This window comes from Mercenaria mercenaria, chromosome 4, assembly GCF_021730395.1.
Source record: "Mercenaria mercenaria strain notata chromosome 4, MADL_Memer_1, whole genome shotgun sequence".
NCBI classification, from domain to species: domain Eukaryota; kingdom Metazoa; phylum Mollusca; class Bivalvia; order Venerida; family Veneridae; genus Mercenaria; species Mercenaria mercenaria.
In genome coordinates this window covers 12,285,887-12,313,640 of record NC_069364.1, presented here as the reverse complement: position 1 = coordinate 12,313,640, position 27,754 = coordinate 12,285,887, and the positions used below count along the sequence as shown (strand labels likewise).

At 35.9% G+C, this 27,754-nt stretch overlaps 1 protein-coding gene across 1 annotated transcript in view; it reads left to right on the top strand.

Moving 5' to 3' along the window:
* LOC123551025 (DNA mismatch repair protein Msh2-like) overlaps positions 1–25,798 on the top strand; it is a 57,803-nt gene extending 32,005 nt beyond the window's left edge. The window contains exons 10-26 of the mRNA XM_053540470.1: positions 929–987; positions 1,593–1,713; positions 2,113–2,226; positions 2,703–2,839; positions 3,582–3,698; positions 4,476–4,646; positions 5,191–5,280; positions 5,789–5,960; positions 7,740–7,865; positions 8,533–8,628; positions 11,996–12,060; positions 12,275–12,442; positions 13,568–13,659; positions 14,307–14,461; positions 16,279–16,346; positions 16,681–16,794; positions 19,549–25,798. Coding sequence (XP_053396445.1) covers positions 929–987; positions 1,593–1,713; positions 2,113–2,226; positions 2,703–2,839; positions 3,582–3,698; positions 4,476–4,646; positions 5,191–5,280; positions 5,789–5,960; positions 7,740–7,865; positions 8,533–8,628; positions 11,996–12,060; positions 12,275–12,442; positions 13,568–13,659; positions 14,307–14,461; positions 16,279–16,346; positions 16,681–16,794; positions 19,549–19,710 — 2,027 coding nt within the window. The 3' untranslated portion in view covers positions 19,711–25,798. The remainder of the gene's footprint in view (positions 1–928; positions 988–1,592; positions 1,714–2,112; positions 2,227–2,702; positions 2,840–3,581; positions 3,699–4,475; positions 4,647–5,190; positions 5,281–5,788; positions 5,961–7,739; positions 7,866–8,532; positions 8,629–11,995; positions 12,061–12,274; positions 12,443–13,567; positions 13,660–14,306; positions 14,462–16,278; positions 16,347–16,680; positions 16,795–19,548) is intronic.
* The last annotated feature ends 1,956 nt before the right edge of the window (positions 25,799–27,754 follow it).

The following is a 27,754-nucleotide window of genomic DNA, read 5'->3' as shown; positions in this document are numbered from 1 at the left end:
GTTGACTGAAATTTACTGACTGAAAAGCATACAGTGCCGACCTTGATCAGACTTGAATTGATGTGCTGGATGTTCTTGGTCTGCAATGGTCGCACAGGTAGGATCACTTGCCCGCCAGCAGGCTTAAGGTTAATGTTTGTTTCTTGGTGTTGTAGCATTATGTTCAGTTATTCAGTTATACAGAACGTACATACAAGTTTGAATCACAGGACAGTAAATAACTGACTGTTTGCATGTATTGAAATACTGATCAGATCTGTTTGTTTTAGGTTTGAACTGATTTTTCAACAGTATTTCGGTCATTTAATCACAGGCACTTGACCTAACCATTGTTTCTGGATTTCGAACCAGTACTTACCTGTTCTCCACAAGTAACTGCTAACTTCTAAACATAGTCAGAGTTGGAGAATGATTGATTTCAGACACAATGTCATTTATCAAATTGTCACGAAAAACATGTTCCTTATCCGGGATCCAGCTTTTGGTCTCTGCTCTGTCTTTAATCAGCTAAATGAATGGACTCACAAATCAAGTGGTTTGATATTTGTTAAGGTGTCAGCGGTTCAAATCAGAGGTTGTGGGTTCAAATCTTGTTGATATCATGACTGCCGACCTCACATGACACCATTACTGATTTTCCCATGTCTAATTAAACTGTTGTCGCAATCTGGCTATCCTAAATTGGAATATATAATTATATATAGTAAAAATTTTAGAAGTTTTTAGTCATAAAATATGAAATTTGTGTTTTGCCAAAAGTTTGTGTTGGAAAGAATAAAAAAAACCCATATAAGTGGAGTGTAATTGTAGGCTGAAAATGTATTGAAAACAAACAGAAGGAAAGCTATTAATGACTAAAACTAAGTTCAGATTGATTTTAAGTATGAATATTAGCTCTTTCAAAATAATTGTTTATTTGTTAATACAGCTGAGGTAGACAAACAGCATGCAATGGCAGCCTTGTCGGCAATCATTAAATATCTCGAGGTAAGTTTCCATTCTTTCTCCCAAGTTGCTTATCATGTTTCGCATTACTTGATTTTAGGCATAGATAGAGTATATACAGCTAGGTATATTAGATTGAAATATTCTGTTCTGTTGAGTCATGAAGGAGTTACGAACCTTTGAAAAACCCAATATTCTAAGGCATGTAAGAATTTGATCAGCTGCCAGTAAAAACTCATAGTAAAGAGGGCACATGAGACAAAGTGATATCCATAACCTCACTCCTCAGCCACGGAGGGCCATGTTGGCCTTCCAGCTCTTGAGGTGGGTTGTTATGCACACTTTGGCGTGAAATAATGCTTGAAAAGGGTACTTGTAGTCTACCTCCATGGTTAAAGTTTGAATGTTTACACTTGACCAGATCTTGGTTGACTTGACTTTGATTTTTGATGAGAAAAGAGGTGTAGCGTGGAGGATATAAATGATTGTTGCCGATTACTCTAAGGTTGTGGTTGGATGTTCTTCTAATACTTTGAGGATTTCCGGCATTGCCAACTTATTATAAGTGTTACACATCAAGTTTCTACAAGCTTAAATTCTTGCTGTAAGAGGAATACTTGTTAACATATACATGATTTATATTTCAGCTTTTATCAGATGAGAGTAACTTTGGACAATTCACATTGTCTGTGTTTGACTTGGGTCAGTACATGAGGCTTGATGCCGCAGCTGTTCGTGCCTTGAATCTGCTGCCAAGTTCTGTTGAAGGTAGGAACTTTCAAATAAACTATATTGAGCTATGACTTTGAAACTTTGTGCACTCTTTTATCATCATCATTGAATAAATAGACAAAAACCCAACATATTTTTCAGAGTTATGGTCCTTTTTGTACTTTGAAAATGGTAATATATTGGTTAGGTACACCTTTCTTTAATTCTAAAGAGCTATATCCTTGAAGTTCTATATTTATGTTTCATCAGTAGAGGAGTAATTAGACTAAGAACTACATTTGTATAACTCTGTCGTGCACATTGCCTAATATCTGGTCCTTATAAAAAGGCGAATGTTGGCAAACAGGCAAGATATAGTATTAATGTCTCTATTTATCGTGCTTATTTTGTTAGTGGATATTTCGGGTTGTTATATGATACTTATTACATTCATAGGAGGAAACAAGAATCAGTGTTTATTGGGACTTCTGAACAGATGTCGCACAGCTCAAGGTCAGAGGTTACTCGGTCACTGGGTCAAACAACCATTAGTGGATAAAAATAGGATAGGTAATTGTTTTTATTTTAAATTTCTTTTGTTTGGCAAAACTTACAGGCTTCAGTTTTAAGGTCATTAGACTTTCCAGCTCAGGAGTCCAGCATTAGTAGATATGAAAGTTTTATTTCATGTTGGGATAATAGATGAAGTTCTTATCAATCTTTGTAACTTTATAAGATAGGTGTAATAAATGATGAATTGAAAGAAAGGACAAATAAAATTGGGGGTTGTATTAGATTTTAAAATGTAGAAAAGGAAGTCCTCATTTCATAAGTATTAAAATGATTGTCAGAAATTATTTCTTTATTTGATATTTTATGTCACTGACAGTCTTTTTTAATAAAAAATTTGCATTTCTTATTTACGAGAAACAAATACCAGATTGTATAAGTATACTGATATCAGATATGTTTTTTATAAAACAAAAATAAGGGGACAAGTAATTCTTGGTTACAAAATTTTTAATACTTTTCTCTTTTTTCCACAGAGGAGAGACTAAACATAGTTGAAGCATTTGTAGAAGACACAGAGTTGCGACAGATGTTGTTTGAAGATCAACTTAGAAGGATACCAGACTTTCAGAGATTGGCAAAAAAGTTTCAGAGGAAAAGGGCTTCTTTACAGGTAAATAAGTATTTTAAAACAATTATGAATTTAACACTAAAGAAGCCATATCTTTGGTCATAATGAATAATGTTTGCCGCAATGAAATCTGGAAGATTTTGATGCTTGATCATATGATGACTAGGTCAAATAATAGAAGAGCCATTTTAACACTGTAGAGACTTCATTCTGTACCTGATGTTCATGAATTGAGCTGCTACACCATGGATAAAACCAACATAGTACTTTGTGTCCTGATGGAGCCTAGGACAAGCTGCGCATTCGCACAGTCTGGTCGGATCCATGCTGTTCGCTAACTGTTTCTCTAATTGCCAATTGGCTTTGAAAGCGAACAGCATGGATCTGACCAGACTGTGCGAGTGTGCAGGCTGGTCTGGATCCATGCTGGTTGCAAATGCACTATGTTGGTTTTCTCATGGTGTGGCTCAAATTTTACCAGAGTGTTTGTCTCAATGAAGTCCTAGGTCAGGCTTGAAAAAGTGGAATCATCTGTGAGTAAAAAGAGGACAGCCGTGTGCAATATAAGCATTCACGGCTCTTTAGATATTTAAGTCAGGTGCAATATCAGTGAAGTGTGTTTAGATTATTTTCTTTGTTAAAGCAAAATTAGTGTTGCCAAAATGATCAGTTTGATTGTGAAAAAAACATAACTTGAAGCATATTTGAACTAGAGTCTGTTTCTTAAAAAACAACTAAATATTTTGTTTTTAATCTGAATTACAGTTACAATTATTTTATACAGGATGTATATAGAGTGTATCAGGCGATTGACAAGATGCCATATCTGCTAGAGACACTGGAGAAAACGGACAGTCAACATAAATCTCTGCTAATGGATATTTTTACAAATCCATTGAAGGTAAGAAAGATAAAACTGATGTATTTAACCTTGTCTATAAGATGGGTTTGATGCACAGCTGTACTCTGTGTTAGAAAGCTGCTGATTATGATATTAATTTGTAAGCTGTGAAGAGGTAAAGCAAAAATCCCAGTGCAGTTTGGCCCATTTGCTTGAGCTGTTCTGACATTCTGTCTCTTCCTGTGTACTTGGTTCAAACAATTTTGTTAATAGTGGGAATAGTCCATTATTTACTTTTACTAAATTAAAAACTAATATTATAGTAATTAATATTGTAGTGAAACAGAGGGCTATGTATTGTAGTTGTTAATAAGCTAAGAAATATCGAGTTATTTGCTAGATATTGAGATTGGCTGTTTGGACTGTTAGGTTGTCCAAAAAAAATTATGTTGTTTTGCAATTGATAATGTGTCTGAAGGAATGCTTGCTCCTTGCTTCTATGATTAACCTTTAGCCTGCTGAGTGATTCTGCCTTTGCGACCAGTGCAGACCAAGATCATCCTGTACGGATCAATGTCTGCACTGTTCGCTATTCAGTAAGTTAATTTTTAGTGAACATCCTTTTGAATAATAAGTGGTACTCCCCAAATTGAATGATGGACCAGTCCATTTTAGAATTATAGCAGGGTAAGGGTTTTGAGACCCATTCGATGGTATATTCAAGAGAGTGAGACATCTATCTACCTGTCTAAAATGAAGGCTGATGATTTATTGATGTGTCTGGATAGAAAACGTTAAAAACAACAAAAGTACTCAATGAATACTTCATACTTCCAGGAATTACTGATGGACTTTGCAAAGTTTCAAGAGATGGTGGAGGCTACCATGGACCTTGATCAAGTTGAGAATCACGATTTTGTTATCAAAGCTGATTTTGACGAGGGACTGACGGCACTGAAAGAAAAGATTGATGGATTAGAAGATAGTATTAAAGGTCAAATGAATAAGGTATGGGCACAAATTGTACCGTGTAGTAGAATTGATTTTAGGACAGACTTTTGTAATCCAGTTATCAGAGTTAGATTTTGTAGCATTTTGGACAAAGACATAATTTTTGGATTTTAATCAAAGGCTATATAGAGGTATTTTGATGAAAATAACTGTAATAATAATAAATAATAGATATCTTATTGCAGATAATACAGATCTTTAAATCCATTTTGCAGAATGTTTTCTCACAGTTGATAGAAACTGGTACAAAACAGTGTAGCTGTGAACATGTGACGGCGGGAATAGTGGTCTGTTGAACCACTGAACTTACCGCTGCTTTTTTGTACTACTTAAAAATCACATATATTTTAATGTAGTTGAGTGACTGGAAAAATAGTTTCAGTAATTCAAGCAAATTGGGGAAAAAGAGAATAAAAAATTATTAAGTTATAGTTACAAATCTGGTATAATAATAATAGTTGTTCTGATGTCTTAATTTGATTTCTTTATGATAATTATTTGAATATATGTTGTACTATTTTGAAGAAAATATTTTATTTAGGTTGCCAGGGACCTGGGTTTAGAGCCAAACAAGGTGTTGAAGTTGGAAAGCAACAGCCAGTTAGGATACTTCTTTAGAGTTACATTAAAGGTTTATGGCTTTATTTTCTTGTACAGATTTTGTGTTCCCATTTGGTATATGATAATCATGAGTTGGCATGTATATGTAGTTTGTATCTTATTTTGTCTCCTGAGAAAATTTCCAGTGCTTTCGCAATCATAATTTTAAATGATTTTAAATTGATCTTTAACAAACTGCAGAAAACAATAGATATTTTGGGGAAAATTTTTTTTTTTTTTTTTAAAAAGATTCACACAGTCTGGAGTAACTTGTCATTTATGCAATATTGATAAGGTGTTTAAAACAGCATCCAGCAACTTTAGCAAGTCCACTTTTATTATTTCCTTTGATAGCATGGGCTACTGATAGGCACCTTACCCTAAGAAATTTCAAATCATGCTGTTTTTTGCTGACACTTGACATCAGGATCCTTTGCACAAATACTGGGGATTTTTGTTGCCAAGACAGCATGCATAGGTCCCTTTTCCTCCTAATGATAAAATACCCTGGTAATGATAAGATTTTGTTTTTACTACAGGAAGAAAAGGCATTGAGAAACAACAAAAACTACATCACCATAGATACCAAGACAAATGGTGTGAGGTTCCACAATAAGGCTGTGAGAGAACTGAACAATGATTACCTAGAGGCAAAGGAAGAATATGGTGAACAACAGAAAAGTGTGGTGAATGAGGTCATCGGTATAGCAGGTAAGTATGAGTTGGTGTCACAGTGTTAAGCATACTAGGCTGTAAGCGAACATGGTTTGATTCGTTGTTTGAGGCTACTATTTTGACTAGTGTTTAGTGCAGGGTGATTATTTGAATGGATACTGAGCCTAGACTAGATTCAGGGGAGGTAAATGTGACACTTGCTGTGGGCTACAAAGGAAACATCTCTAGAAACTTGGCCTGGATGTTCCTTGGGTGGTCCTCTTCCAAAATTGTTTAAATGGTTCCGCTTGTTGAATGATGGACAAGTCCATTTGAGAAAAATCTTTAAACGACATCTTAAACCGCTGGTCTGATTTTGAAATAATTTCACACAAATGATCCTTGTGTGACCCTCTACCAAGTTTGTTCAAATTATTCCGATTCGTAAAAAAACATGGCCACCAGGGGGCATGATCACTCTTCCCTATATGTATATTGTGGAAACTTTAAGAATCCTTGTTAGAAACTGCTGGCCTGATTTTGAAATAATTTCACACAAATGGTCCTTGTGTAACCCTCTGCCAAGAATGTTCAAATTATTACAACTCGTCAAAAAACATGGCTGTCAGGGGGTGTGGTCTCTTCTTCCTATATGTATATAGTGGATAATTTTAAATCATCTTGTATGAAACTGCTGGTCCGATTTTGAAATAAATTCACATAAATGGTCCTTGTGTGATCATCTACCAAGATTGTTCAAATTATTCCGATTCCTAAATAAACATGGCTGCCAGGGGGCGTGGTAACTTTTCCCTATATGTATATAGTGGAAACTTTAAAATTCTTCTTGTATGAAACTGCTGGCTCGATTTTGAAATAATTTCATGCAAATGGTCCTTGTGTGATCCTCTACCAAGAATGTTCAAATTGTTTTGATTTGTCAAAAAAACATTGCCTCCAGAGGGCGTGGTCACTTTTCCCAATATGTATATGGTGGAAACTTTTAAATCATCTTGTATGAAACTGCTGGTCCGATTTTGAAATAAATTCACGTAAATGGTCCTTGTGTGATCATCTACCAAGATTGTTCAAATTATTCCGATTCCTAAAAAAACATGGCTACCAGGGGGCGTGGTCACTTTTCCCTATATGTATATAGTGGACACTTCAAAATTCTTCTTGTATGAAACTGCTGGCTCGATTTTGAAATAATTTCATGCAAATGGTCCTTGTGTGATCCTCTACCAAGAATGTTCAAATTATTTTGATTTGTCAAAAAACATTGCCTCCAGAGGGCGTGGTCACTTTTCCCTATATGTATATGATGGAAACTTATAAAATATTCTTGTCAGAAACAGCAGTTTTAAAATAATTATACACAAATTTTTCTTGGGTGACCCTTTACAAGGTTGTACAAATTATTCTGTTTCATCAAAAAGCATTGCCACTAGGAGGTGTGGTCACTTTACCCCTTATTAATGTAGTGGAAACTACAGTACCTGCCTGTATATATTTAGTAGAAACTGTTAACTGTTCAAGCAAGCATGGCCCTCTTATTATATAATTTTCTGCTGTGATTGAGTAAATTAATGCATTTTACTGAGTTTTTTTTTAACATCTTGCTCTCAGTCTACTTACATATGTATAATCTGAATCCTACATAGTTTGAATATTTTAAAAAGTCTGACTGTTTGCTTTTACTTTCTTAGACTGCATTTCTGACTCTGTTTTCAAGTTATTTTCATTCATTGTACGCATTCAAATTATTTTCATTCATTGTACGCAAGCTGTGTATAACTGGATAAATATATTGCATATTGTATGATGTATTTACAGCTGGGTATGTGGAACCAATGTTGATTATCAATGATATCCTGGCTCAGTTAGATGTACTGGTCAGTTTCTCCCAGGTGTCTACATGTGCTCCAATACCATACATCAGACCTACAGTGCTTGAGAAAGGTAAAAATCTTAATCATACCTCAGCTCTACTGTTCTTACTATATATATTTTTCTGCCATTCACGAGAGAAGTAAATGCCAGACAAAGGCATACCGTTTTTGAGAAAAGTGGAAAAAGCTACTATAAAATTTAATTTCATGGGCATGGAATTTCATGGTTTTGGTCAAAACAGCAATTTTGTGGGCATATGAATTCGTGGATTTTAACTTTTGAACATAAAATGAATGGGAATTTTACTTGTTCGTTGGGATTAAATTTCGTGGATTGACTCAACCACGAAATCCACGAAAATAAGTTCCGCACAAATATTAATGATTTCACAGTATAACATACATCAGACCTACAGTTTCTGTTCTCAAGAAAGATAAAGAAACATATACCATATATCAGACTGACTGTTCCTGGGAAAGGTTTGGGGAAAAAATGTATTTCATATCAGACCTACCAGTTATGTTGTACATGTGGTTTTAAGATGTTAGAAAGTAAATTAGGTTCATTTTGATTGTGGATTTATATAGGTCACAGTTGGTCACAATTGGTTTGAAACTGTTGATTAGACTAAAGAGTTTGGGTTTACCCAATATTTCATCCAATTTATTTCATGTGTTATAATAACATTGTGCTAGGTAATAAATGGTATATTTCTCAGCAAACGTTTATATTTTAGGAAGTGGCATAATAAAATTGAAGGAGGCAAGACATCCCTGCCTCGAGATGCAGGATGATATAGCATTCATACCCAATGACATTCAGTTTGAAAAAGGTAAGTGATTCAAACAGTACAATCTGTTAACATGATGTCATTGTCAGTTTTGGGAAATATTATCCAGGGATTAATTTCAAAGCTGTAGCTAATTTTGAATTGTTTGCTTCTCACTTTTATGCAGTTGAAATCCCACATTTTGGACTATTTTCTTGTCAGGAAGGTACCTAGCTTGCGTTTGAAAAAAAAAACCCAGGTGCACGCCCTTTTCCTAAAATTATATTCTTCGGGGCACATAAGGTCTTCCTTATCAATTTGAAGCGCTTGAAAAGCATCGTATGGCCTGCAGTTGAGTTTGAAAGATGTCAGTGTCATAAAGTTTTGGAATAACAATTAGTATGATTTTTAGCTCGACTATACGAAGTATAAGGAGAGCTATCCTACTCGCCCCGGCGTCGGCGTCTTTCCGCGTCCCCACCTTGGTTAAAGTTTTGGTGCACTTTCTCTTTTCTCAACTTATCTCTGTAATTACTTTATGGATTTGATTCAAACTTGAAATACTTATTCCTCATCATCATCCACATCATCTGACATAAGGGCCATAACTCTGGCACCAATATTTCATGAATTATCCCTCCTTTTCACTTAGATTTTCAGGTTAAAGTTTTGATGCACTTTCACTCTATCTCTGTTATTACTGAATGGATTTGATTCAAACTTAAAATAGTTGTTCAACATCATCACCCACATCATATGACACAAGGTGCATAACTCTGGTACCATTTTTAGCTCACCTGTCACATAGTGACAAGGTGAGCTTTTGTGATCACCCGTCGTCCGTCGTCTGTGCGTCCGTGCGTGCGTCCGTCAACAATTTCTTGTCTGCATGATAGTGGTTTCATTATCGATTTTATTTTAACCAAACTTGCACACAACTTGTATCACCATAAGATGTCGGCTCCTTTCTTGAACTGGCCAGATCCCATTATGGGTTCCAGAGTTATGGCCCCTGAAAGGGCCAAAAATAGCTATTTTGACCTTGTCTGCACAATAGCAGTTTCATTTATAATTTGATTTTAACCAAACTTGCACAAAACTTGTGTCACCATAAGATCTTGGTTCGTTTCTTGAACTGGTCAGATCCCGTTATGGGTTCCAGAGTTATGGCCCCTGAAAGGGCCAGAATTAGCTATTTTGACCTTGTCTGCACAATAGCAGCTTCATTTATGACTTTATTTTAACCAAACTTGCACACAACTTGTATCACCATAAGATCTTGGTTCCTTTCTTGAACTGGCGAGATTCCATTATGTGTTCCAGAGTTATGGCCCCTGAAAGGGCCAGAATTAGCTAATTTGACCTTGTCTGCACAATAGCAACTTTATTTATGATTTGAATTTAATCAAACTTGCACAAAACTTGTGTCACCATAAGATCTTGGTTCCTTTCTTGAACCGGCCAGATCCCATAATGGGGTCCAGAGTTATGGCCCCTGAAAGGGCCAAAATTAGCTATTTTGACCTTGTCTGTACAATAGCACCTTTATTTATGATTTGTTTGTAACCAAACTTGCACACAACTTGTATCACCACAAGATCTTGCTTCCTTTCTTGAACTGGCCAGATTCCATCTTGGGTTCAAGAGTTATGGCCCTTAAAGGTCCAAAATCGGCTATTTTGGCTTTTGCAGCCATGTAGAGACTTCATTTAAGGTTTTATTTGATAGAAACTTCCAAAATATCTTCAACAACAATAAATCTTGGATTCCATGACAAATCAGATCCAGTCGTAGGTTCCAGAGTTATTTTATATTTGATTACCTCCCCTGATTGTAATCAGAATGGATTTATATCAGTAAGTACTTATAGGACTTGTTTGAAATTTCATTATTGTTATTAGTTGGACTGAGACAATCAGGGTAGATAACTATGGACTGATTTTATGTCAAATTACCTGCCTTTATTTCAAATTAAAATGGGTATATCTCCGTAACTAATGAAGATACTGATCTGAAATTTCATTTATGCCAACATATTTATTTGGCAGATCCTTCTTTTGTTCACTTACAATATTTTTTTTTAATTACTTCCCTTTTACGTTACTATAAATAGCTTATTTTGAGTAACTTTTTTATTATTGGCCATAGGGAAAAACCGAGACCACTTTTCTGTGGTACAACATGGATGGTACCTCCAATAATTTTTAGGTGTTTTTTGACATATCTATACCTTGTAAGAATTTTTTTCTTCTTTTTGGTTAAATTTCTTTCCTTTGTTGTTCCTGTCCTTTGGATTTAGATATTTTTTCTGAGGACCTTCTTGTCCTCAAGTGCAATGATAACAGGTGAGCGATATAGGGCCAACATGGCCCTCTTGTTTCATGAATTATTCCCCCTTTTTACTTAGAATTTCAGTTTAAAGTTTTGGTGCACTTTCACTCTACCTCTGTTATTACTGAATGGATTTGATTCAAACTTAAGATAGTTGTTCAGCATCATCACCCACATCATATGACACAAGATGCATAACTCTGGCACAATTTTTCATGAATTATTCCCCTTTTTACTTAGAATTTCAGGTTAAAGTTTTATGCACTTTCACTCTATCTCTGTTATTACTGAATGGATCTGATTCAAACTTAAACAGTTGTTCAGCATCATTACCCTTATCATATGACACAAGGTGCATAACTCTGGGAACAATTTTTCATGAATTATTTCCCCTTTTTACTTAGAATTTTAGGTTAAAGTTTTGATGCACTTTCACTCTGTCTCTGATATTACTGAATGGATTTGATTCAAACTTAAAATGATTGTTCAACATCATCACCCACACCATATGATGCAAGTTGCATAACTCTGGCATCAATTTTTCATTAATTATTCCGCCTTTTTACTTAGAATTGTAGGTTAAAGTTTTGATGCACTTTCACCCTGTCTCTGTTATTACTGAATGGATTTGATTCAAACTTAAAATAGTTGTTCAACATCATCACCCACACTATATGACACAAGCTGCATAACTATGGCACCAATATTTAATGAATTATGCCCCTTTTTGCTTAGGATATACTTACATAGTGTTTTGATACATTTTATCTTTACCTCTCTTATTACTTTAAGTTGATATTTTTGACATAGACTCATGCTATTGTGCAATATCTTCATCCACAATTGGAGTCATTAACACTCCAGTGACAGCTCTAGTTTCCTCAGATGTGCCCAGTTTCACTATCCAGCATCGAAATAGTCGAGCGCGCTGTCTCCTGTGACAGCTCTTGTTTTAAAGCTGCTTGATATATCATAATAGATTAAGTTTAGTGAAGTATCCTGAACTTTCTCACTGTTCATATTGTTTCTATATATTTTCCCCCCGCCATGTTTTGAGTTCTAAAGGAAGAAAGGATACTGAATTTGAAATTTATTACAGACAAACAGATGTTTCACATCATAACAGGACCAAACATGGGAGGAAAATCAACATACATTCGCTCAGTAAGTGCAGGATTATCATCATGAAAATTTTAAAACTATCTAATTGCCCAAAGTTTTATCTTCACAGAAGTCAGAATTTTTTCACTTAAGGTTAAGAAATTGCAAGTTAAAATAAGGACTTTATCTGCCAAGTAATAGGAAACAGAGAAATCAGCAAAAAATAATCCCTGATGGACATTTCTGACTTCACAATTACTGCCTTTTACACTGCTAGGTTGGTGTTGCTGTACTGATGTGTCAGCTGGGATGTTTTGTGCCATGTAGTGAGGCAGAGATCACTATTGTAGACAGTATACTAGCCAGGGTGGGTGCTGGAGACAGTCAGCTGAAGGGGGTGTCCACTTTCATGGCGGAAATGTTAGAAACTGCTTCTATACTGAGGGTAAGTTGTTCAGTTATAGATGTCCCCGTGAAATAATTAGGCATATAGCTTTGCCTTGTCCTTGTATTCTAAACAACCTCAGTTTCAAATTGTTAGGTAAAATCACCTGTGACATGTTAATTCACTGTAAAAATCATGTAAGGATTTTTTGATTAGTAATATTTCTTAGGTGACTTGTTCAGTTCTAGTTTGTATGATTTCTGAAAAAAATATTCAAGGTATTGATATCTTTTGATCGTCTGCATTGGTTAAGATTTTGTTTACGTACATTTTTCTCCAAAATTTTAAGAGCTTTAACTTTGTACACTTGTTTATCTTCATTAGATTAGTTCATAGGTGTTTGTTTTTGTTCCACTTTTCTTGAATACTACAGCTTTTAAACATCATAGATTTTTATCATCAGTTGGTTATTAAGAAATAAGAACCATGACTCATTTCTTGCATATTGCCTTTTGTCAAACACTAAAAACAAGCATTGACACCTGCAGGAGTTTTTAGTATATACTGTTTAGCATTTTAGTTTCATGTCATTTCTTAATGTTAAAATAATATTTTCATATCAGCTAATTTTCGTATTCGAAATCTGTCTAGAACAGCTATTATGACTTGGTGCCTTAGTTTAGGTCATATTATAACCTTTGAAAGAATACTAAGAGATGGTCTTTCAACCAATAATCGAGGGATATTGCAGCAGATGGCAAGCTTGCACTACGTCTATAGATGTTTTCCATCTTTTCTTTTATGTAAAGAACTTTTCATTTTATTGATATAAAAAACAAAAATGTTGGATAGAAATTCTGAGCAGGTTTTACATAAGAGGAAAATCTGTTTAACCCTTACCATGCAGGACACGATTGATTCTGCCTTTGCGACCAGTGAAAATCATGATCAGCCTGCACATCTTTGCAGTCTGATCATGACCTGCACTGTTCACCATTCAGTCTGTATCTTTTTGATATTAACCCCTTTTAACAGTTAATGGTACTGTCCAAATTGAAAGAAGTTCATTATAGAAATTTAGCAGGGTAAGGGTTAAAACTACTGTTACAGTTTATACATAAAAGTGAGGAAAAAATGACAGAAAGAAAGGAGAAGGAAAATTTTAAATGTTATTTACATTTTCAGTCAGCAACAGATAATTCCTTGATCATAATTGATGAGCTGGGAAGAGGAACCTCTACATATGATGGCTTTGGACTGGCATGGGCAATCTCTGAGTAGGTGTTTGTATATAAGAGGTTATTAGCTGTACTGGATCCAGACCTCTGAAATTGAGTTTTGAGACTGTCTCGAAATGCAATCTTTTCATTGGTCAGTTTCAAGGTTGTGCAGAAATGTAACCAGTCATTTGCTTTAATTATGCATCTGGTCTACAATTTTAGTTTTATGACCACTGAGCCTGATAGATTCGTAGGCTGTTGGCCCATGGATTTATGTTGTGTTTATAACATAGGACATTGCTGTATTATACCAGTATTTGATCATGAGATTTGCCATTCATTACCAGCAGCAGTATCATTGGTGAATTATTTTAGGATGTCCCCTGCAAATGTGGGAAGCCAAAATTAAAAATCTAGACTTTTGAGTTTTTTTTTCAATTATATAGCTGATACAAGCCTGAGGAAAATTAGAACTTCTCCAAATGGTATTAGCACTGTATAGATTGTAAATCCTTACTAGCATATTCTAAACAAAACAAAATTTCTTTTGAAAATTTAATTTCCATCAGTATAACAAATGGTTACTTTATACACACCATGTGAAAAAAGAGAAACAAAAGAATGGTTTAAAAGACTGTTATATTTAATGCAGTTAGACGAGTTTGCAAGAAAATTTGATCCATATTTATACATGCATTCTTCAGACATGTAGCTACACAACTGAAGTCATACTGTTTGTTTGCCACCCACTTCCATGAGTTAACAGCACTAGCAGATAAAGTTCCCACAGTGAACAATCTACATGTAACAGCCCTTACCAGCAATGATACCTTAACACTGCTGTACAGAGTGAAACCAGGTATAGTATTCTTATAACACCCTAAACTTGCTGGACATGATTGATTCTGCCTTTGCGATTAGTGCAGATCATGATCAGCTTGCACATACGCTCATCAGCATTTAGTCAGTATCTTTTTCGTATGCACCCCTTTTAACAGTTAATGGTACTGCCCAAATTGAAAGATGGACAAGTTCATTATAGAATTTTAGCAGCGCTAAATTTTAAATTCTAAACTTGCCTTAAAGAGATGAAAGTGGTACAGTGATGTACTTGCCTTTTTTTGCAGCTGTCATACTGTAAAAGTATTGCTGTTTTGAATTTAACTTATTGTACCCTCCGACAACAAAGTTGTAAGGGGGTGTATACTGGTTTCAGGTTGTCTGTCTGTCTGTCCGTCTGTCTATCCATAGACACAATCTTGTGCGCACCATCTCTCCCCATCCCCTTGACACAATTTAATGAAACTTCACACAAGTGATCAGTAACAACAGTAGTTGTGCATGGGGCATGTTAGGTTCTTTCAGAAAAAAAAATTGCAGAGTTACGGGACTTTGTTTTTTGTTACTATACTATGTACATATACACAATGTTGTGCGCACCATTTCTCCTCATCCCCTTGACACAATTTAATGAAACTTCACACAAGTGATCAGTAACAACAGTAGTTGTGCATGGGGCATGTTAGGTTCTTTCAGAAAAAAAAATTGCAGAGTTACGGGACTTTGTTTTTTGTTACTATACTATATACATATACACAATCTTGTGTGCACCATCTCTCCTCATCCCCTTGACACAATTTAATGAAACTTCACACAAGTGATCAGTAACAACAGTAGTTGTGCATGGGGCATGTTAGGTTCTTTCAGAAATTTTTTTTGCAGAGTTACGGGACTTTGTTTTTTGTTACTATACTATATACATAGACACAATCTTGTGCGCACCATCTCTTCTCATTCCCTTGACACAATTTAATGAAACTTCACACAAGTGATCAGTAACAACAGTAGTTGTGCATGGGGCATGTTAGGTTCTTTCAACAACAAAAATTGCAGAGTTATGGGACTTTGTTTCTTGTTAACATACTATGTACATACAGTCTGCATATGCAATCTTGTGCGCGCCTAATCTTCTGAACCCTTGCACACAATTAAATGAAACGTCACACAAGTGATCAGTACCAACCCTAGTTGTGCATGGTGCATGTTACGTTCTTTTAGATAAATATTCTGCATATAGTTATGGGACTTTGTTTTTTGTTACTATACTGTATACATACAGTCTATATACATACAGTCAAACATAATTATGCAATCTTGTGTGCGTCAAATTGCAATGTACTGTGTCAGTGCATGCGGGGGGTACATTCATCACCTTTAGTGATAGCTCTAGTTATAGTCAGTATTTATGTATGCATCTCCATTGTGACAGTGTGAGCACATGGTGAATGTGACTTTCATTGCATTATGGGTGTTTATTAATTATATCAACAATGACTTTAAGTCTAGACTTGATCAGTTGCCGGTTGTACTGCACAATTAATGCTGTGGCATGAAATAATTCACGGAGGGGCACCTGGGTTCTCCACCATCAGATTCTGTTAAGTTGCCATGTGACCTATGTGAAACAAAAAAAAGCAACAGCAGACAAACAAGAGTTAGAAAATAAAGCACAATGTTTTATTGTAAGTTTCATTGTGTAAGAGATAGTCTTATAAAATATACCTTGATAGTAACTTACTTTATTAAGTGGAACGATGTAAATATAAGAGAATGTCCAGAGAAGATACTGAGGTAATGGTACTTTATTAATATTTCAAAAAATGCAACTTTTTACAGGTGTCTGTGATCAGAGTTTTGGAATCCATGTAGCTGAGTTGGCACACTTCCCAAAACATGTTATACAGGTAGATTTCTTATTTTCAGTGTAAGTGTTTTAAAATAGTGTCTGAATGCTGAAATTTCATGGAAAAAGAAAGGATTTGAATATGTTAAGAGCTATCTGGCAAACAAGTTATTGTCAAGTTTAATTTGCTTTATCCTGGTTGAGTGGTTTCTGTATTATTTAGCATTTTTGATTTATAGCACAAGACAGTGCTGAGTTGTATTAAAGAACCAAAACTGTAGATTCACTGATTATTGAATTATTTCCCTTCTCTTCAAATAGAGAATTCTTTTTAACTATTAACTGTGCATTAATGAACAGTAATATTCTTGTGTCTTCCTGTACTACTGTTACAGTTTGCTAAAGAGAAAGCTTGTGAGTTAGAGGACTATCAGTGTATCAGTCTGTCTGGAACAGATCTGGAAGGAGAGGATGAACCAGCTGTCAAAAAAAGAAAACTTGTTAAGCAGGTACTGTACCATAGTTATATTGTGGATTTCGAGGTATTCTGTAAGTTGTTTCCTAGTTTGCCCAGCAACTTTAAATCAAAATTACCAGAATGGTGGAGTATTGAAATTAGTTATTTGTCAACAACATCTGGTTTGATTTTGAAATGTTTCTTGATGACTCTCTACCTAGAGTGTTCAGATTCTTTTAATATGTGAAAAACCATTATTACCAGATGGCATGGTCACCTCTCCCTGTATGTATATAAAAGAAAACTGCTGGCCAGATTTTGAAATAATCATGTAGAGATGGTATCTAACCAAATAAATCAAAGGGGGACAACTCTGAATTGATCAATAAACTGAAGCCAACATTAAACATTGATCAATAGTGAAAGAAAAATCATATAGGTCCTTTTTCAAACAATTTATCAGGCAGACAAAATATGACCTACATTTGTTTAAATCCCTTTGTATACAATATACAATATGCACGCTTTTCTCATGACTTACACTGACAGTTATTTTGTAAGTTGTAGTGAGGCCCTGGTAGAAAGTTTAGTAATGCACGAAGATTATATAGAATAATGCATACATTCCTTTGAAGAAAATTAACGACATTAAGAAACGTTATTAAGTTTTGATCTTTTAGCCAAAGTTGTTTATTTATTGTTCTCAATGGTGATACATTGGTTTACACAACATTTATATATCAAAATGTAAAATGTATATACCTTATACTCTATTGAATTTATTTAGCTGTGGGAGCTTTTGATATAGACTATAATTGGGGAAGTCCTAAAACCTTTGAAAAACGGTCAATACAAGAGTTGTCCATTTTGCTTCAGATATTTTGAGAAAGTCATTTTTTAGATATCAAGTATTTCTATTTTTGACATGGAGAAGAGGAAAACCATAAATATATTTAGAAAATTGGTGAACTTAGCTATCATTCCACTCAGAAAAAAACCTATAAAGATGAATTTGAATTTTTTAGGTACCATCTCTATATAATAATGTCAGCAAATAAATGATCCTTGGGTGACCCTGTACCAAAATGTTCTGTTGATTTATTTAGGTGGGGAAAATCTCATGAGAAAATGCTGGCCATATTTTGAAATAATTGAGCCGTGCCATGAGAAAACCAACATAGTGGGTGTGCAACCAGTATGGATCCAGACCAGCCTGCGCATCCGCGCAGTCTGGTCGGGATCCATGCTGTCCGCTTTTAAATTCTACTGCAATTAGAGAAACAGCGAACAGCATGGATCCTGACCAGACTGTGCGGATGCGCAGGCTGGTCTGGATCCATGCTGGTTGCAAAGCCACTGTGTTGGTTTTCCCATGGCACGGCTCATATTGTTTTGCTTATTGTCTTGTCTATCAGTCAGTTGGTCATTCTGTTGGAAGACCATTAAGTTTCAGATCAAGAATGAGAGAATGCTTAATATCACAATGGTTAGACTTCAAAGGATGATTTCCTGTGGTCAGTAGATGACCACTATTGTTCGGAGATCTGTAGATCAAAGGTCAAGGTCACCCTTTGGAAAAAGTGTGGATATATTGATTTGCTCAGTCTGTCTGTCAGTTTCTGTGTCTGGTTTACGGTCAGTAACTAGAGAAAATGGTCAAACTTCGTAACATTCTTGCCTGTGGTTAGTAGATGACCTCTATTTTTATTGAGGTCAAAGGTCAAGGCCAGTCACATCTGGACTTGGAACTGTTCCAGTTCATTTATTAAAAAGTACTTTGGTCTACAGTCATCAAACAGTATATAATAATTGCCTTTGCTCAAAGGGTGGTTGCCAGTGGTCAGTAGATGATCTCTGTTGCTTTGGGGTTGAGTATGTGAAAGGTCAAAGTAACAGTGACCTTTGGACTGAAAACAGTTCCCCCCTTGATAATTAAAGAATGCTTTGACTTACAGTTGTCAGTCTTCATAGAATGATTCCCTGTGGTCAGTAGATGACCCCTGTAGCTATGGGAAAGGTCAATGTCACAGTGACCTCAAGACTGAAAATTGTTTTTGCTCAGTAACTAAAGAACACTATGGCCTACAGTCTTCAAACTTCAAAGGATTATTGCCTGTGATCAGTAAGTGACCTCTGTTGTTTTGGGGTCAATAAGTCAAATGTGAAGATCACAGTGACATTGAAAATACTTTCTGCTCAATTACTTAAGAATGTTTTGGCCTGTATTAGTCCAACTTCATAGCCAGATTGTCATGGTCAGTAAGTGACCTCTATTGTTTTGGGGGTCAAAAGTCAAGTTAAGAATGACATTTAGACTGAAAACTGTTTCAGCTAGCTAAGTAAAGAACGCTATGGCCTATGGTCATCAAATTGCATAGCACGATTGCCTGTGGTCAGTAGATCCCCCCCACTTTGTATTAGGATTTAGTATGTCAAAGATTAAGGTCATAGTAATCTTTGGACTGAAAATGGGACAGGCCATCGTGGTGGGGGAAGTGGGAGAGAGGATATTTGTTTTGAAACAGCTCTTGTTCATGTGGTCTTAAACTTTCAAAATGTAAAAAATAGGGGTCATTTTCTTATGTAAGACAAACATACTCTTTTTGTAGAAAATGTCAGACTCTTCAACAAACTAAGTAGGAAATGTAAAATGTCAAATAAATTGTGTAAGAAATGTCATCTTAAGTCAACCGAGCTTGGTAGATAATGTCATTTTTGACCAGTTTTTAAAGGAAGTGCCAAGTTTTAATTTAATGTAGTTAAAATTGATTTATACATGTACATTAAAGTTAAATAATTTCTTCAGGAGGGAGAAGGGCTGATCACAGAGTTCTTGAAGAAAGCTAAAGAAATTCCTATCGCTACACTCGGTGAGGAAGAAGTTTCCAAACGTATAGAATCTCTAAAGGAAGAGCTGAAAACAAAGAACAATTCATACATAGAAGATATTCTGGCCCGCAAAAGCTGAAACGATCATAGACAGGCTGTAATATAACTGGGAAATGTTGTATGATTTTGGGTTCAACCAGACAGATAAATGTAACAAATTAATTTGTGTTTAAAGAGGGCACAGACACTAAGGGCTGCAGTCTGTTTATTCTGTAATAGTGTTGAAGTCAGACAGTTTTGACAATATTTGGGAAAAAAAAGCGAGTCCCCTTTGTGGTAGAACAATGAAGTGGAGAATTATTGACAATAGAGCAATGTCCGAATTTGTTGTTAAGACTTTTGCCTTTTTTTGGCTTAACTTGTATCAAGTTCAAATGATCCAAAACTTGATTAAAATTTTCTTTTAACCTTTAGCCTGCTAAATTTCTGTAATGGACTGGTCCATCATTCAAGTTGGACAGTATCATTTATCATTTGAAGGGGTGTTTACTGAAAATTTACTGACTGAATAGCGAACGATCTTGGTCTGCACTGTTCGCAAAGGCAAAATCACTTGTCGCCAGCAGGCTAAAGGTTAATATTCATTTATATAGAGACATGTTTAATATTAATTGCATGCACTAGAGTTTTATGAACAAGATTTTCCTGTTTGTATAAGAAATGTAAAGAAGAAGCTTGCATACGCATATGTTTCTTTTCATACTTTGGTTAGGGGGTTATAATTGTTTGAAAAAGAAAAAAAAACAAATATAGAAAATCTATCTGATCTGAATTTAATTTTTAGCTCAACTATTCGAAGAATAACTAGAGCTATCCTACTCACCACGGTGTCGGCGTCACACCCTGGATAAGTTTTTCGTCCCAGTCCACATTTTGACAAAGTCTTTTGAGATAAAGCTTTGAAACTTTCAACACTTGTTTACCATCACCATGTCCAATTATAGGCAAAAGTACATAACTCTGTCAAGCATTTTGGTTGAATTATTGCCCCTTTTTGACTTAGAAATCTTGGTTAAGTTTTTCGTACCAGTCTACATTTTGACAAAGTCTTTTGACATAAAGCTTTGAAACTTCCAACACTTGTTTACCATCACCATGTCCAGTTGTAGGCAAGAGTGCATAACCCCATCAAGCATTTTGGCTGAATTATGGCCCCTTTTGACTTAGAAATCTTGGTTAAGTTTTTCGTACCAGTTTATATTTTGTGTAAAGTGTTTGACATAACTTGTTCAGTATAACAGTCTCTATCAATACGCAAGAGTACATAACTCTGTCGTCTTTTTTGGCTGAATTATGGCCCTTTTTGAACTTGGAAATTGGTTCTGTTTTGTATATGTTCATGTTTTGTCAAGACTATTTGACATATGGCTTTAGAACTTTAAACACTTGAATATCATTATGATTTCCATCTGTAGGCAAGAGTACATAACTCTGACAACTATTTTGGCTGAATTATGGCCCTTTTTGGACTTCGAATTTTGTTCAGTTTTTCTTACAAGTCAGCGTTTTGTCAAAACTATTTGATCTGTGGCTTTGAAACTTTTAACACTAGTTTATTAACATGATTTCCATCTGTAGGCAAGAGTACATAACTCTGTCAACTATTTTGACTGAATTATGGCCCTTTTTGGACTTGGAAATTAGTTAAATTGTCCATAATTTGCCTAACATATAACTTATTTGTCATCATGGTCACACATTGCCATTTAGTGGAAGACTAATTGAAATCCACAAATACAGGAACATTTTTTGTTTAATCCATTTTTTTCTTTTGTCTGAAAATCTATGGAAATATTTTGACCCCATTCTTAATCAATTCTTCGAATAGTCGAGCGCGCTGTCATCCGACAGCTCTTGTTTAACCTTGCAATACTTACTCAAATCTTGACTAAAATTTCTCTGTTCAGAATAGATCTGTTGCCAACGAATATAGATTCTACTTAAAAATATGGCGAAGTAGAAGTTAAAAGCAGGTAATATAAATTAAATGAAAGTGGAATTTGGGCAATTTTTTTTAACCTTTTTAGCTCACCTGTCACATAGTGACAAGGTGAGCTTTTGTGATCACCCTTCGTCCGTCGTCGGTCCGTGCGTGGGTCCGTCAACAATTTCTTGTCTGCACGATAGTGGTGTCATTTATGATTTTTATTTTAACCAAACTTACACACAACTTGTATCACCATAAGATCTCGATTCCTTTCTTGAACTGGGCGAGATTCCATTATGGGTTCCAGTGTTATGGCCCCTGAAAGGGCCAGGATTAGCTATTTTGACCTTGTCTGCACAATAGCAGCTTCATTTATGATTTGAATTTAATCAAACTTGCACAAAACTTGTGTCACCATAAGATCTTGATTCCTTAGTTGAACTGGCCAGATCCCTTAATGGGTTCCAGAGTTACGGCCCCTGAAAGGGCCAAAATTAGCTTTTTTGACCTTGTCTGCACAATAGCAGCTTCATTTATGATTCGATTTTAACCAAACTTGCACACAACTTGTATCACCACAACATCTTGGTTCCTTTCTTGAACTGGCCAGATTTCTTCATGGGTTCCAGAGTTATGGCCCCTTAAAGGTCCAAAATTGGCTATTCTGGCTTTTGCAGCCATATAGAGACGTCATTTATGGTTTTATTTGATACAAACTTCCAAAATAACTTCAACAACAATAATTCTTGGATTCCATGACAAATCAGATCCAAGCGTAGGTTCAGAGTTATTTTATATCTGATTACCTCCCCTGATTGTAATCAAAATAGATTTATATCAGTAAGTACTTACAGGACTTATTTGAAATTTCATTATTGTCATTAGTTGGACTGAGCCAATCAGGGTAGATAACTATGGACTGATTTTATGTCAAATTACCTCCCTTTATTTCAAATTAAAATGGGTATATCTCCGTAACTAATAAAGATACTGATCTGAAATTTCATTTATGTCAACAGATTTATTTGGCAGATCCTTCTTTTGTTCACTTACAATATATTTATTATGTCTCCCCCCCAGGAGACATATTGTTTTTGCCCTGTCCGTCCTTCCGTCTGTCCGTCCGTACGTCACACTTCATTTCCGATCAATAAATAGAGAACCACTTGATCCAGAATGTTGAAACTTCATAGGATGATTGGACATGAAGAGTAGATGACCCCTATTGATTTTGGGGTCACTCCATCAGAGGTCAAGGTCATAGGGGCCTGAACATGGAAAACCATTTCCGATCAATAACTAGAGAACCACTTGACCCAGAATGTTGAAACTTCATAGGATGATTGTACATGCAAAATAGATGACCCCTATCGATTTTGGGGTCACTCCATTAAAGGTCAAGGTCACAGGGGCCTGAACATTGAAAACCATTTCCGGTCAGTAACTTGAGAACCACTTGACCCAGAATGTTGAAACTTAATAGGATGATTGGTCATGCAGAGTAGATGACCCCTAACGATTTTGGGGTCACTCTGTGAAAGGTCAAGGCTACAGGGGCCTGAACATTGAAAACCATTTCCGGTCAGTAACTTGAGAACCGCTTGACCCGGGATGATGAAATTTCATAGGATGATTGGTCATGCAGAGTAGATGACCCCTAACGATTTTAGGGTCACTCTGTCAAAGGTCAAGGTCACAGAGGCCTGAACATTGATAACCAGTTCCGATCAATAACTTGAGAACCACTTGACCCAGAATGTTGAAACTTCATAGGATGATTGGTCATGAAGAGTAGATGACCCCTATTGATTTTGGGGTCACTCCATCAAAGGTCAGGGTCACAGGGGCCTGAACATGGAAAACCATTTCCGATCAATAACTAGAGAACCACTTGACCCAGAATGTTGAAACTTCATAGGATGATTGGTCATGCAGAGTAGATGACCCCTAACGATTTTGGGGTCACTCTGTGAAAGGTCAAGGTCACAGGGGCCTGAACATTGAAAACCATTTCTGGTCAGTAACTTGAGAACCACTTGACCCAGAATGATGAAACTTCATAGGATGATTGGTCATGCAGAGTAGATGACCCCTAACGATTTTAGGGCCACTCTGTTAAAGGTCAAGGTCACAGGGGCCTGAACATTGAAAACCATTTCCAATCAATAACTTGAGAATCTCTCGACCCAGAATGTTGAAACTTCATAGGATGATTGTTCATGCAGAGTAAATGACCCCTCTTGTTTTTGGGGTCACTCCGTTAAAGGTCAAGGTCACAGAGGCCTGAACATTGATAACCAGTTCCGATCAATAACTTGAGAACCACTTGACCCAGAATGTTGAAACTTCATAGGATGATTGGACATGAAGAGTAGATGACCCCTATTGATTTTAGGGTCACTCCATCAAAAGTCAAGGTCACAGGGGCCTGAACATGGAAGACCATTTCCGATCAATAACTAGAGAACCACTTGACCAAGAATGTTGAAACTTCATAGGATGATTGTACATGCAAAGTAGATGACGCCTATTGATTTTGGGGTCACTCCATTAAAGGTCAAGGTCACAGGGGCCTGAACATTGAAAACCATTTCTGGTCAGTAACTTGAGAACCACTTGACCCAGAATGTTGAAACTTAATAGGATGATTGGTCATGCAGAGTAGATGACCCCTAACGATTTTGGGGTCACTCTGTGAAAGGTCAAGGTCACAGGGGCCTGAACATTGAAAACCATTTTTGGTCAGTAACTTGAGAACCACTTGACCCAGAATGATGAAACTTCATAGGATGATTGGTCATGCAGAGAAGATGACCCCTAACGATTTAAGGGTCACTCTGTTAAAGGTCAAGGCCACAGGAGCCTGAACATTGAAAACCATTTCCAATCAATAACTTGAGAATCTCTCGACCCAGAATGTTGAAACTTCATAAGATGATTGTTCATGCAGAGTAAATGATCCCTATTGTTTTTGGGGTCACTCCGTTAAAGGTCAAGGTCACAGAGGCTTGAACATTGATAACCAGTTCCGATCAATAACTTGAGAATCTCTCGACCCAGAATATTGAAACTTCATAGGATGATTTAACATGCAGAGTAGATGACCCCTATTGATTTTGGGGTCAGTCTATTAAAGGTCAAGGTCACAGTGGCCTGTTCATGTAAAATCATTTTTGGAAATAACTTGAGAACCACTTGACCTACAATGTTGAAACTTAATAGGATGATTGAGTAGATGACCCCTATTTATTTTGAGGTCACTTGATCAAAGGTCAAGGTCACAGGAGCCTGAATAGTGACTTGAGAACCACTAGGACAAGAGTGTTGAAATTTAGCGGGATGACTGGACATGCCAAGTAGATGATCCCTATTGCAGCCAACCATCAGTGTCTATTTGACTTTTCGCTCCTGACCCCTATTGACTTCTTGCCTATTGGACTTTGCATTGGGGGAGACATGCGCTTTTTTACAAAAGCATTTTCTAGTTTTTAATTACTTTCCTTTTACGTTACTGTAAATAGCTTATATTTAGTAACTTTTTTATTATTGGCCGTAGGGAAAAACCGAGACCACTTTTCTGTGGTACAACATGGATGGTACCTCCAATTTTTAGGTGTATTTTGACATATCTATACTTTGTATAAAGATTTTTTTTTTTCTTTTTGGTTAAATTTCTTCCCTTTGTTGTTACTGTCCTTTGGACTTAGATATTTTTTCTGAGGACCTTCTTGTCCTCAAGTGCAATGATAACAGGTGAGCGACATAGGGCCATCATGGCCCTCTTGTTATTGTAATATGTGAGGTCAATAAAAGAACACAAATATTAGATTTTTGGTATAAAGTAAGATTGCTGTAAAAGTTTTAAGGTAATGGTTTCCAGACTACAACAGTTTTGTTTCCATGGCATCCCAAGGAATATGCACATTGTTCTAAGTCGGGAACACACATTAAAGCATATTATATATGCTTAAGCTTACACAACCTTATTATCACATATTCTTGAATGAGCTTCGTTTTTACAGTATAAACTGTGTATTAACTCAGATTTGCATGTCAGGAATAGTTTGGTACTGTTTACAGTTGCATTTTAGAGAACTGTTCAGTATCATAATTGAGATACCTGTCTTTGTTTGCATGTATAGATAAAGTCTTTTTCTACTAGGAAATTTTTATGCACTTGTTAACGATTAACTTTTCATTATGTTTTGTAATAAAAGAGAGATTAAACACATGTATGTAATCAATTATTGTTATTATTAGACTTTACTGTAATGGCTTCTTTAATGACCACATCTTGCAAGCAATGCCAGTCGGACAAAGGGTCTGAAAATGGGATGTGCTGAGGAAATTATGATGGATGTTGCATTGAGTTGGCTATCCCATATTTTAGGATCTTTATTTCAAAAGCTTTAGTTATTTGCAACACCAAAACGATTTTCGAAATAAACTTGGTAAGCCTGAATGAGTGGATACCAAAATGAAAATGGTGATTCCCTGCTCTAGCTGAAAGATACAGACTTTAGTCTAAGTGACCTTTAGCCTGCTGGTGGCAAGAGATTCTGCCTTTGCGACCAGTGCAGACCAAGATCAGCCTGCACGGATGCACTGTTCGCTATTCAGTCAGTAAATGTTGAGTGAACACCCCTTCAAATAATATATGTTATTGTCCAATTTGAATGATGGACCAGTCCATTTTAGAAATTTAGCAGGCTAAAGGTTGTGGCCTACACATATCAGTAATCTGTTGTCTGATTAAGTTCTGGTGTTGATATTTTGTTTGATCAGTCAAGTCCATACCAGGCATTGTGAAGATTACTGGAGTGTTATATTCTACAGTCTCTGCAGTGTCTGGTAATTGCCCAGGTAATGTTCAGCGAAAGACTGAAAGTAGGCTTTGATCAAGAAAGGTTTATGCTTATGATGGACTAAGGTTTGTTGTTCACTTCAGTTCACAATAGATCGAGGATCAAAGACATCTTGTACAGAACTTTACCACTGCTAGAAATTGGATCCAAAGTGTAGATTTTTAGCTGGACTATACGAAGTATGGAGAGCTGTTCTACTCGACCCGGCGTCGACATCCTTCCGCGTCTACACTTTGGTTAAAGTTTTGATGCACTTTCTCTTTATCACTGTAATTACTTGATGGATTTGTTTCAAACTTAAAAAAAGTTATTCCTCATCATCACCTACATCATATGGCACACCAATATTTGATGAATTATCCCCCCCACTTTTTACTTAGAATTTCAGGTTTTGATGCACTTTCAGTCTATCTCAGTTGTTACTAAATGGATTTGATTCAAACTGAATGCAGTTGCTCCACATCATATGACACAAGGTGCATAACTGGGACCAATATTTCATGAATTATCCCCCCTTTTTACTTAGAATTTCAGGTTAAGGTTTTGATGCACTTTCACTCTATCTCAGCTTTACTAAATGGATCTGATTCAAACTTTAAGTAGTTGTTCCACCTTATCACTCACATCATATGACACAAGGTGCATAACTCTTGCACCAATTCATGAATTATGCCCCCTTTTACTTAGAATTTAAGGTTAATTTTGATGCATTTTCACTATATCTCAGGCCTAAAAAATAATTCTCTGTTTCCGGTAACATGCTCAAAAAAATAAGGGTAGGTAGGTGGGAATTTTTTTTTTTTTTGGAATTATTTTTTATTAGTCCTATTTTTGTGTCAAAAAATGAATACAAATAAGGGGGTTATGCCTTTAGAGCATCAGTAAGTTGATTTCTAACATCACTGACCATGTTTAAAGCATAAAAAGTGCAGTTTTGCAACTTTTTGTTTAAAAGTTGAAAAAAAAATTCTCCAAAACCATAAAAACATTTAGGGTTGGGCCAAAAATTTAGGGTAGGTCGGGATACCGGAAACAATTTTTTTTACGCCTTATTACTAAATAGATTTGATTCAAACTTGAAGTAGTTGTTCCACATTGTCACCCACATCATATGACATAAGGTGCATAACTCTTGCACCAATATTTTATGAATTATGCCCCCATTTTGCTTAGAATTATACTTATTTAGTGTTTTGATACTTTATCTCTCATTACTTAATATTTTTGACACAGACTCCAGCTATTGTCCAATATCTTCATCCACCATTGGAGTCATTAAACACTCCAGTGACAGCTCCAGCTTCCTCAGATGGGCCCAGTTTCACTATCCA